This window comes from Mobula hypostoma, chromosome 1, assembly GCF_963921235.1.
Source record: "Mobula hypostoma chromosome 1, sMobHyp1.1, whole genome shotgun sequence".
Taxonomy (NCBI): Eukaryota; Metazoa; Chordata; class Chondrichthyes; order Myliobatiformes; family Myliobatidae; genus Mobula; species Mobula hypostoma.
In genome coordinates this window covers 48,262,141-48,274,730 of record NC_086097.1, presented here as the reverse complement: position 1 = coordinate 48,274,730, position 12,590 = coordinate 48,262,141, and the positions used below count along the sequence as shown (strand labels likewise).

At 38.1% G+C, this 12,590-nt stretch overlaps 1 protein-coding gene across 1 annotated transcript in view; it reads right to left on the bottom strand.

The window, feature by feature from the left end:
* kif26ab (kinesin family member 26Ab) overlaps window positions 1–12,590 on the bottom strand; it is a 208,250-nt gene that overhangs the window by 39,170 nt on the left and 156,490 nt on the right. Inside the window, exons 6-7 of the mRNA XM_063048063.1 lie at window positions 639–848; window positions 431–524 (exon numbers count right to left, since the gene is read on the bottom strand). Coding sequence (XP_062904133.1) covers window positions 431–524; window positions 639–848 — 304 coding nt within the window. The remainder of the gene's footprint in view (window positions 1–430; window positions 525–638; window positions 849–12,590) is intronic.

The window sequence follows — 12,590 nt, the reverse complement described above, 5'->3', positions numbered from 1 at the left end:
ACAGCTGCAATAATATTATCAATCACTGAAAACTAAAGGTTCAAAGGTTGAGTACTGGAAGTGCCTTGGAAGTACAAGAAGTATTCCCGGGGTGGGTAGAAAGGAAGTAGAATAGAAGGTTGTAGGATATGTGAATGATGAACAATACAGGGAAGTCATTTTCATGACTAAGAATAGCTTATTTATTCAACAAGTCATGGCCAAAATCAAAGATCTCATATTAACTGTTATACTTTAAACCTTATTGCTTTTGCTCCTACTGACGTTTCAAGAAATAATTTAGAAACAAATTTTAGTAAATCAGCAAAGTCCATTGAAAAGAAAATTCTACTTCAGTCGTATACTATCAGGTTTATTGTTACAGAGGTTGACAGCATGTAATTACTAGTCCAACACTGTAATTAACAGCAAAAATAAATTGGAAGCTCACCAAGCTTGACATGACCAAAACAGAATATGCAGCCATCTGCACCATTCACAACAGACTGAATGACTTCTGCCACTGTTCCTGAACAGACCTCAGCCTAGGATTATTAGTGCAAAAGAATAAATTATGTTACACTGGAATGAATACAAGACTAATTCAAGCTGATATTGAGGATGAACTTAGCTATTTACTTTATCTTCCTTCTGCTCACCTGCGAGGCATCTTGGGTGAAAACTGCATCAAATGCAAACATTTTTGGAGCTGCAACCACTGTTCTCCTGTGGGTGGAACTCAAATGCCCACTCACTGAGGGGTCGTAGAGGGTTATTTGTTTTTTGCGAGAGTCTACTTTCAGAAAGGACATCGATTCTGATGTATTGTTTGTCCCTTGGGAAGGACAAATCCGTACCATCACCTTCACCTGAAAGGAAACAACAAACAATCAGTTTTCAATATCACCTTTGAGCAGTAAGTTTGGTTGGCTTATTTTTTGCAGATGACCCGGGAAATGCAGGTATTTCAATGATTCAAACCAATTTTACCCTGTAAAATCCGAATTCGAGAAGTTGAAATCCAGATAATGTACAAGTATGCAGCTAACTAGTCAAGTATGACCTGTGTTAATGGGATTAAATGCCAAATAAACTGGGAGGTAATTTGAACTCTCTCATGCGCAACGTGTGCTTTACACTTCATATCAAAAGGAAAAAAAGGTTAGGTAGTTGGGTAAATGGGATTGGTTAGTAAATGTACCTCATTTGATCCCTTCACAGATCTTTGAAAAGAAACTACAGAAATATTCCTGCAGAGGTAAACACCTTTCACTTAGTTCACCATTTATGTGACTAGAACAAGAGGCTACACAGACTCCCTTCACAATTATCATGCAGTGATGTAGATGAACTAACCCAACGTGACCACTCATGGAAGAAGGTGCCATGGTCAGGCTGGTTCCTAAGGACAAGTGCAGGACAGAGTAGCAAATACTATATATGTTGGAACCTTCAAACAAAAACACTTCCATCCATATCCACTGTACTCCAGTCGAACACCACAGCAATTACAGACAGCATATACACAGAAATAAGGCTCATTCTTATTATTGTTGCCATTCGGGTTTCAAAGCCAAGATCCAAGAAGCAACTAAGGCTGACTATGACTCAATTAAATGGAAGAAGCAGTTGGCAGCATGTAATTGAAAAACCGCATACACATCACCAGGAAATACTTGAGTGAGTTGTCAACTTAATATGAAGATAGCTTCTGTCTGTACTGTGCTCACTGAAACAGAGGAATGGCTGAGAGACAATGACAGACATGGTCTTGAGCCATCATGTAACTTTTTTCCAGTGCAGTGAGCATTTTCCATCTATTACAAAAGATATTTCTTCCATTCTGGCATCATAGACACAAAAAGAAAACAGACTATGCATATCAGCAACTCACCCAGTACAATCAATGCTGGCCCAGGAGCACTGAACAACAGGGTGCATTGGGATATCTAGCAGTGTTGGATGTAAAACCTCTTACAAATGATGCAGAGCTGATAGGGCAATATGCCTGATCTGGTGGTTAGCAACAGTCAGAAAAATGGACAAAATAAATAAACCTAAGAAGTCTTGCCCATTTTTATTACAAAAACTCACCAGAATTTGCTTTACTCTGGGCTGTTAATGTAAGGCATATAATTTCAATGGCCTTCCTAACCAATCTGAATAAAAATATAAATCCCAATAGACATTCTAACCACTTCTGCCTCTAGCAACCCTATCCCTTTCATCGTTATCTTGTTTCCAACTTTGCCTCTATTGATCTCTTCAGTCCAGCAACTCTTATACTTTAATTTACCCTTTTAGTTCATTATAAACTGGCCTGGCATGCATACTGGTTTGCGTGTCAATAACATAGACAGCTAGGACACAACATTCATTGGCGACCATGACCAATGGAGGGCCTCTCTAATTATGAACTCACAACCAAAGTGAACCAACATGAATGGAGTCAGGCGGGATTGAAATAGCAGCCTTTTTTCTTTAAGAACAAGCATTGGTGCTATTTTAATAAAGTTTCAATATTGACAATAATTTAATGAAGACAGGAAACTTCTGAGGCAATGTGTGGTTTTCACCATTTTTGCATGGAATGGAAATGATCTCCTCCATATACTCAAACAACAGGAATTCTGCAGATGCTGGAAATTCAAGCAACATACATCAAAGTTGCTGGTGAACGCAGCAGGCCAAGCAGCATCTATAGGAAGAGGTGCAGTCGACGTTTCAGGCCGAGACCCTTCGTCCTGACGAAGGGTCTCGGCCTGAAACGTCGACTGCGCCTCTTCCTATAGATGCTGCTTGGCCTGCTGCGTTCACCAGCAACTTTGATGTATGTTCCTCCATATACTGTCTGCTTCCTATTCAGGAAACAAACCTGCAATAAATTACTAAAAACCTACATTTGCTGCATAAACAAAGAGTCCATGAAGGTCATCAATAGCACCAAGTGTAGAGTGCATTCCATGCTTTCAACACTACCTGCACCTAACTTCTGAGTTTGATCCAATGGAAAGCTCGAAACCAGTGTAAAAGCCCATAACAGAAACTAAGCAAAGCTTAAAAATAAAGGAAACATCTGTTGTGAATCACTAAAAGGCATGGAAATGGCAGATTCAAGGCTAGCCCTACTCATAAAAACAGAATGGGGCCACTGTGGTATTTCAGTGTTTCACACAAGCCCACAGTTGTTCAAGCTGAATAGACAGAAATAAAATCCATCCTTGCATACTAATTTATCCAGTTAAATCTATTTTATATCCACACTTCATTTTATTTGCTGCTGCATCTTTATACACTGTAGTACATTCTTAACCAAAAAAGCAAACTTATGTCTCCCAGCACTTAATGTTTTTTTATTTCTCTAGATTCTCGTGCATTTCTGATGTAGTAACTACAAACAACTCAACATTGACTGCTAGAAAGTGATAAGAAATTCAATTTTGCACACTAAAGAGCAACATATTGAAACCATAATTATAATGCCTCCCACATGCACCTTGCTAACGACTACTGACCATTCTGATAACATGCTCATTTTGTCCAGTACGTGCTCATAAAGATTAAATTATTGTATATTATACAATCAGACAATTAACTTGTTACATAGTTACTCTCAGACATTCAAACTGGGACTTTTTATAAAAAGTACCAGATTTAATTAACCTTAAATTAATACTGCTGTGAATCCCACTGATGAAATCCAACATTATTGCACTCCACTGTAAATCACATTATATAGGTCTCAGCTCAGAGACAATTTTACTGTGGATTTAATTGGAACTGATAGATGTGGATGACTTTCACAAATTAGATTGGTCTTCTAGCTCACTCATTAGCACATACATTGTTTGTGTATAGAGCAACTTACAGGGCAAGATTCAGTTTAATTTTTGCAAAGCTGATAAATAATTATGAAATGATACATAACAGAGTTTAGTGATGGCATGGAAAATTAAGCTCTATTTAATTTGCAGAAATATTGGGTTTACAAACTGGCTTTTGTGAAGTGGATATAAGTTATTAACTTACACATTTACACACTGGTAATTCCTGCCCCAACTATTTTACAAGTACAATTCTCAACTGCATATGAGGACATATTCAGAGGAAGTTTTTAGGTATAAAATTGTACCTATCTTCTGTCAATGTATTTTTTTAATTGCAGATTCTATAATATCCAGACCTACTCCTTAGGTTCTGTGTATGTTAGTGACCTTCTTTAACATCTTGGAAATAAATCTCAAGATCATGGAGAACTCAAGTCATGTAATTTCAAGGCAGATGGAGACACTGGAGGTAAACTTGTGCCCTGAAGTAGAAAAAGTAGCCAAGCCTTCAGCTCTTGGCCATCGCCACAGTGACCACATGTGCAGACATAGGACAAGGGCAGGATTGGGCTCCACCATTTTCTTCTCTACAGAAACCACCTAGTTTGTCTGAAGTGCAAGTAAGAGCTTCTGGAGTGAGAGACAAATTAAAAGGATTGAATAAGGAAACACTGACAGGGGTAATGACTCTCATTTTTATTATGCCATTGAAGGAGGATATTCAGCCTCTGAGTAATGTTAATTCTCAGAGCAATCATTCCCTAATCTTTCCTTAAAACCCATTTTTTCACACACGCAGATTAAGAACCTGTGATATGCCAATGTCTCACCTATGCCGAAGGATAACATCAAGTGATCAATTATCTTACCAATCTGTATGCTTCTGGGATGAGGGAAGAACTGGGGCATTCTGGGAGCACCCATCTGGCCACAGAGAGAAGGTATAAATTCTACACAAAGGGCACTGGAGGTCAGCATTGAAATCAGGTCACTGGAGCCATGATACCACTGTTATGTTCTATTTTTTTGCGTACCGATATAAACATTCTCAGTAGGAATGTAACAGGCTCCTTCACCTAATTCTTCTACCTCTGAAGTCATCACTGCCACAGTCAAAAAAGTTTTATTAATAACGTTATGCCAGTGAAGAGAAAAAACAGGTAGAAAAAGAGGAGGAAAAAAACACTTGCTAAATAAAATCACCATATGTTAGCAAAATAGAAAATAATTTTTACAGTTCTGTTTGCCACAGTCCAACAGAAATGGTAGCAATTGAGAGAGAGCAGAAGAGATGCACCAGGATGTTGCCTGGAAAAGACGACTTTAACTATAAGGAGACAGTGGATAGGCTGGGTTTACTCTCACTGGAACATAAAGGAAAAGAGAGTGACATTTGAGGTTTATAAAATAATGGGGGGGCGGGTGGTATAGATAAAATAGAGGTCAGAGTCTTTTTCCTATGATGGATGTGTCTAAAAGTAGAGTGTGACAGAATGAGTAGCTAGAAGTGGTAGAGGCAGATATAATTACAGCATTTGGACAGGTTTTAGGAAAACAGGATAGGCAAATGAGCATAAAACAGCTTGGCATGGACAAGTTGAGCTGAAGGGTCTGTTTCTATGCTATACAACTTTATGACCCTACCATTCTAATGCTTTTAGGTAACAATATGTGCAACATTAATTTGCAGAATTTAACTATTATATCAATTAAAATACACATGTTTTTAAGGAAATAATTCTCCTTCACCAATAGTATAGAGGTTCAATAGTAAACCCGGCAGACAAGCCCCATTTGTGAGCTTGGAACCCTGCTAAAAACACCAAGCTCAGTATCCTACAGGAGAAAGCAAATGACCCATGCACAAGCCCGATTACTCTCCAAAGCTCTCTGTTAAATATCAAAATGTATAAAGCAGGAGTCAGCAGGTAGAATGTGACATTTAGTTGAACAAATTTTTAATACACCTACAGTGTACAAAAAAAACTAGTTTTACCACAGTTGGGGTACTTCATGCAGTTCCCCTAACGGCACTAAAGGAAGCATGTGATGCCAATGGCAGAGTATTTACAAGGATGTTACCAGGGTTGGAGAAAACTACGAGAGGAAAGATTGACTCTGTTTTGTAAAAGAAGACTTTGGGCGGAGATTTCATCAAATTGCATATAATTATGGGACGACTAGATAGAAATGATTTTGGAAGAACTTATTTCCCATTTCAGGCAGGTGAATAAATAAGCTAAGCTGATTTAAGGTAGTCAGTAAAAACAATATAAGACAGATGAGAAATATTCATTCATACAATGAGAAATGTTAAGGATTTCACTATCCCTATGAGTAGCGGGGGTGGGGGGAGCAAGTGTTTACCATTACCAGAATTACTTTGGAAAACCTAGGGGTTTGTTCCGGTTTTTCTAACTAGACAAAGATAAAAGACTTATGGACCTTTTCCTGAAAGTCCTCTTATGGTCCCACAAAGGAATACTAGTTAGGTTTCTTAGTACACTGAACAATCCAACAACTTTATGGCATATTCGTTTGCCATTTGCACAAGATTAGGCTGATTATCCGAGAGATAATAGTGAGTAAACAGAAAATATGCCGCTTTGGACTACGGATGGAAGGAAACTGCCCTGTTCTTAATTGTGATATAATATTCAATTTAGAAGTTACAACGAAATTTATATGAACACTATGGCACATAAAAGCATTTTTTATTCTTTATTAAGCAAATTCACACAAAAAAAATTGTTTAAATAAGATTTGTTAGTGGCCTCGCTTAACATAGGTTTAATGTTGGATTCAACAGGGAGAAAAAAGTACAGAGGAATATAATAAATTTAACTGTCCCTTTCTCAATCTCTCCCTTTGACACCCAGCCAGCTTCTCCATTTTATCATTGCTCAATTATTGACATTCTTCAGCTTCTGTATGTATATTGATCTCTCCGTTCCACTTCACATAATTATTATTTCAGGGCAACTAATGGAAATAAATCATCCCTTTGTCTTAATATTGCAAGTCTGTCAAATATCTCTCAACATTCTGTACAAAGTAAATCCCCCTGCCCGAGCTCTGCTGTGCATTATATTCAGTTGAGACTATGCTTCCAACTACTCAAAACATTTTTGTTTCTGATTTAACTTGAAGCAGAGATATTAAATTACTTTCTAGTCTGCTGATTTGTAAAGAACTAAAATCACTCCCCAAACTATTTGGCTCATATGCAGTATAGGGGGAGAAATCAAATCAAAAGGCTATCTCCCCTCTGGACTTCCTGAAAAGAAGGGAACTAAGAGAGTAAAATAAATAAATAAGGGCCCCTCACTGTTTTTTTAGTTAAAAATGAGAGCTGAACGATAACACAAGAGTTTCTGGCAACTGAATGAGAATCACTTCAGATAATACAAATAATTAAGACTGCAATAGCATTGCAAAAGAGAAAAAAACAAATACAATGCAACACATTTTTAAGATCGTAAACACGAGGAATTCTGCAGATGCTGGAAATTCAGGCAACACACATCAAATTTGCTGGTGAATGCAGCAGGCCAGGCAGCACCTCTAGGAAGAGGTACAAGGTCCTGACGAAGGGTCTCAGCCCGAAACGTCAACTGTACCTCTTCCTAGAGATGCTGCCTGGCCTGCTGCGTTCACCAGCAAATTTGATGTGTGTTGCTCACATTTTTAAGATGTTAACTTGCTGATAACAGTGACTCAGTTGAGCTACACCATGAATTTAATTTTCTCACCCTTGGTTTCATATCAATTCATTGTCTGTCACCTCACTACCTACTCCAGTCCTATGATTCTCGGAAATATCAGCTACAATTTTACTCTCTTTACCAGTCTTCCATAACGATCCACCATCTGCACCAATAATCTTAGCTACTCAAGCCCAAAACTCCTGAATTTCACACCTCTACCTCTCTCCCACCATTAGAATGCCATATAGATCTATGTCTTTGATCAAGCATTTGGTTAATTATCTCAATATTCCCTCATATGGTTCAACATCAGCTTTTGTTAATGACATTCCTGTGAGGCACCTCAAAAGAGTTTACCAAGTTATTAAATAAACTGAGATGTCATCAGTGCTGCTTCCCCCTCATAATACATTGATGAATACATAATGAATACATTTAAGTTATTCATTTAAACACTACAATATGTTGTGAAGTTATCCTGAAACTAAACTAACTAAACTGAGAAATAATTAAACAAAGCTCTAATATCTGCACTTATCTGCTATGATTTGTAAATAAATTGTCCTTTTAAAAGATCCATCCTGACACATCCTTCCATGTATACATTTTCAGGCCACTTATGTTGTTATTTTTTATATTGTAAAAGCATGCTGAGCACTATCCGCATTTTGCGTAGACAACCCTACCAGTATTTTATTTGACCTAAAACGATTGATTCTTGTCTCACCAAAATTTAAAAAATAATCTACAAAATTGTAGAAAATATTCTATCAATCTGACTACAGGATGAATGCCTTTACCTAATTTACCTTGATTGATTGCTTGGATTAGCCGAAATAAAATCAATGCCATTCGTCATCTGCAGGAATATCAAAAATGTTTGTACTGTGAGCTCTGATGCTGTAATTATTCTGTTGTAAAATGAACAAATCTTGAGTTGATTCACAAAGGCCACAGTGGCAATTTTTATTCCAAAAAAACTATTCAACTAAAACAGCACACAAAGAATGACCATATCATCCACAATTGACTGACAACCTATCAAAAATATGAAAGCAACCACTTCCAATTTCAGACCCCTGTCATTTATCTTATTACAAAATTACAGGCTAAAAAGATGGCTGTGAGTGATTTATATGATTTTTATCAACAATCAATGATTCTCCTTCTTCCCACCTCCCCACCCACACTCCCCAACCCCCCAAGGTAACTATCTAAGAAAACGAGATACCTCCATTCCCTAGTCAAGTTGTAACATAGTATGTATAGATGTGATTAAGTTATAATCAAAATCTTGCGTAATTGTGAGCTAATTAGGAAGTCCCATTCTCCATTTACACTATTTCTCTGTGGAAGCAGGTTATTGGTCAAATTTCACTATTTAACCAGGTAGTAATTTCTTCCATTTGAGTTTAAATCGTTAAATTGCACAAACTTCTTTACTGATCTCAGGTGCACTATTTATAACACCAACTAGGTTATAAAAATGCTGTTCAATAGCCAGTGTTCTATTGAGAGAGTTTATATATGTCACATTTGCAAGTTTAATAGCCGTAAGATCCTTGTCCCTTTGTACTTCCCATGTAAAGAGGCAGTGCAAGGCTTCCCACTGCACTCAAAAAAAAAGAAAAGGCATCAAATCTTACTGGCATCGACCCTTTTAAGCGCATTTTGTGTCAGACTGGAGAGTTTAATTGCCTCTCTTTTTGCCACGTGTCTCACGTAAGAGGTCTCTGTCAGAAAAACTGACAGAAGCTTTGTGATTGTAAAACACTTACTCACTGATCACAGAAGTGGAACACCACTTCAAGACATTTGTTGAAAAGGGAATTCAGAAAAGTGTTTTGAAATAAAGGTACCATCTAGCACATTAAAGTCATTCAGGAGAGGCATAATGAGATGCATTTCAGCAATGCTACAATTTCATAAATATCTCAGATGGAAATATGCACATACAGCTTAGAGACAAATAACATAGCTCTAGCAAATGATGAATTAGGATTCTTCTCACATATTCTTCAATAATCTTTCCTGAATTCATTAACATATTAATAAATGTAAATAAAGAAAAAATGCAAAAAGAAAGGTAGAATTAGATTTGTTTCAGATGATGACAGTTCACCGACATTACTGAGGTTTATTGATCCCTTGCATTACATGCAAGGATAGTTGCTCAGTCAATCATTTAAGACATCTTACATTTCAATAATTATGCACAGAAAATCATCTCAATTTACCTCATTGTGAATCTGGGAAAAATTGACACTACCACAAATTTGATGCTACAAACCTGCAGGCTGGTCTCTTCTCTGAAGGTCATTAGGGTGTCAGAATAAACATGTGTGGCTATGTCAGGACTGTGATTTACTGACATTTAGTTGCAGGTGTTCCACCTTTTCCATCATAAACTAGTTTTAATACTGATCTGTTTGTAAAGCTTTGGACAGAAGACTATCTTTTGATGGGGTAAATACATCACGACAAATTAGGAACATCTAGATTTTAGATACAGCAGATGTGGTTACTCTGAACATTCTACCACAGGGCAAAAAAGTACTTGATTACAATTTCTCAGAACCTTTGTATTTAATAAATACATTAAATCATTGGAACTTACTGATTTTGTCCTTCTCAGTGCTTGAGATTTGCAGCATGCAAGAAGCTGTCAAAATATCCAACATGAAACTGCATGCATTTTGTAAAAGGTACACCCTGTGGTTTAAGGGAGTGAATGTTTAGGGTGATAGATGCGACTGAGTTTTGAGTTCAACTTGTTGAGTGTTACTGGAACGGCAAACAGGTGGAGATTATTCCATCATATTCCTGCCTTGTTATTTTGTCTATGGTGTTGTGACTGTGATTGAAGTCGCTGGACAAACACTGAAGCTGATGATGTAGCAGTCTTTATTGTGCACATTCCGCAGACATTCTCAGTGGAGGCTCATAAACCCAAAGGTACATCACATTTTTATACCCTTAAGAGCAAAGTTTACAGAAGGTGATCCAATACGGTTTCAATACTTAGAACGACGTTGTTTACTTCAATATTTTGGGTTGACAAATGGTTCCTTTGGGATACATAATGGAATCACATTGTAATTGGTAAAACACCTCTGAAGGTCCAAACACCTTTAGGAGAAACTAATATTCTAAAACCTTTTGATGACAGAGAGCCAGACACCCAAAATTGTCAGGGCTGTCTCTGAGTTCACAGATATGGCGAGTACACAAAAACTAATGGTTGCCTCTACCTGTGACCATGTTTGATCCGTAAGACTGAACTGATTGTGGACTTCAGAAAGGGCAAGACGAGGAAGCACACACCAGTCCTAAAGGAGGGATCAGACATGGAAAGAATGAACAATTTCAAGAATCTGGGAGTCAACAACTCTGAGTATCTGTCCTGGGCCCAACATTAAGATGTAGTTACGAAGGAAGCATGACAGTGGCTGCATTTCATTAGGAGTTTGAAGAGGTTTGTAATGTCACCAGAGACACTTACAAACTTCTATAGATGTACTCTGGAGAGCTTTCTAACTGGCTACATCACTGTCTGGTACGGGGGTGAGGGGCTGCTGCATAGGATCGAAAGAAGCTGCAGAAAGTTGTGAACTCAGTCAGCTCCATCATGGGTACTGGCCTCCTTTAGCATCCGGGATGTCTTGAAGGAGGGACGCCTCAAAAAGGTGGCAATCATCATTAAGGAGGTACAGCTACCTGAGGGCACACACTCAACAATTCAGGAACAGCTTCTTCCCCTCTGCCATCAGATTTCTGAATGGACATTACCTCATTACTTTTTTGGCACTACTTATTTAACTATATATATAAAACAACAAAATTAACAACATATGCTGGTGATATCAAACCTGATCTGGTTCTGATTTTGATTAAATGACAACATCCAACTGGTCTGCCAGTTTGAACTCAAGTCACAATGGTGCAAATAACTTAGCTTATGTTGCCTGGTTTGATGCAAGCCAATTAACACAACCCCATTGTCTTAACAACACACATCAAAGTTGCTGGTGAACGCCCATTGTCTTAACATTTGGTTCTTGCTTTGTCTGTGGAGCAGCTTCTGCTTTTAACCTCAGTTTACCACTTACAATTTACAAAAACAAACCAAAGGCTAATTGCAAGCTTCTTGAGAACTGAAGCCTTGTTCTTGTTTGAACTAATATCTGCTATATTCACATAACTCCAGAATACCCTCTAACATTGGTATCTTCACCAAAAACACTACAGTGTTTCAAGAAAGCAGATAAATGGCATCTTCTCCAGGGCAAGTGAAGATTCATAATAAATTTCAATCTTACCATCAGCACCCACATATCAAAAATGCTCTCTAGCTGTTGTCTTCTCTGACTGAGAAGGATAATAGGCCCTCATTTGCCTTACCTAGTCCTCACATGATGTTATGCTCCTCAAAGAAGTCTCCCCTCAGCATCTTGATCTGGAAATATGCTGCACTCACTTCACTATCACGGGTCTAAATCCTCGATCTCCCTGTGCAACAGCATCATGGGAGTACCTACATCTGAAAGACTGAACTGGTTCAACAATATGGCTGGCCACCATCAGTTCAAGAACTGTTAGGGGAGGGCAATAAATATTGTACTTCCTCTTGAATAATCTTGTTACAAAGATTTGAGAGTCAAAACAACCTTGACCTCAGAGGAGCGAGCAGTCCAAGCTTGGGAACATGGCCAAAGATCTTCCCTCAACATTCCACATAGTTCTTTCATAACAGTCTTGGAAAACCCAAGCCTACTGATTTCATCAGTAAGGTATGTGATGATGTTTCTGTGATGAGTCTGGGAGCCACAGAATCATAGATGGCCTTTGGACATCTAGTCTGTGCCAAACTGCTACTCTAAACAACATGCAGCGGGACCATAGCCCTCCATACCCCTACCATACCTATCCAAGCTTCTCTTAAATGTTGAAATTGAGTTTGCATGCACTACTTGCACTGGCAGCTCGTTCCCACTCTCATGACCCTATGTGTGAAGAAGTTTCCCCTCATGTTCCCCTTAAACTATTCACCTTTCACCTTTAACCTATCACCTTAAGT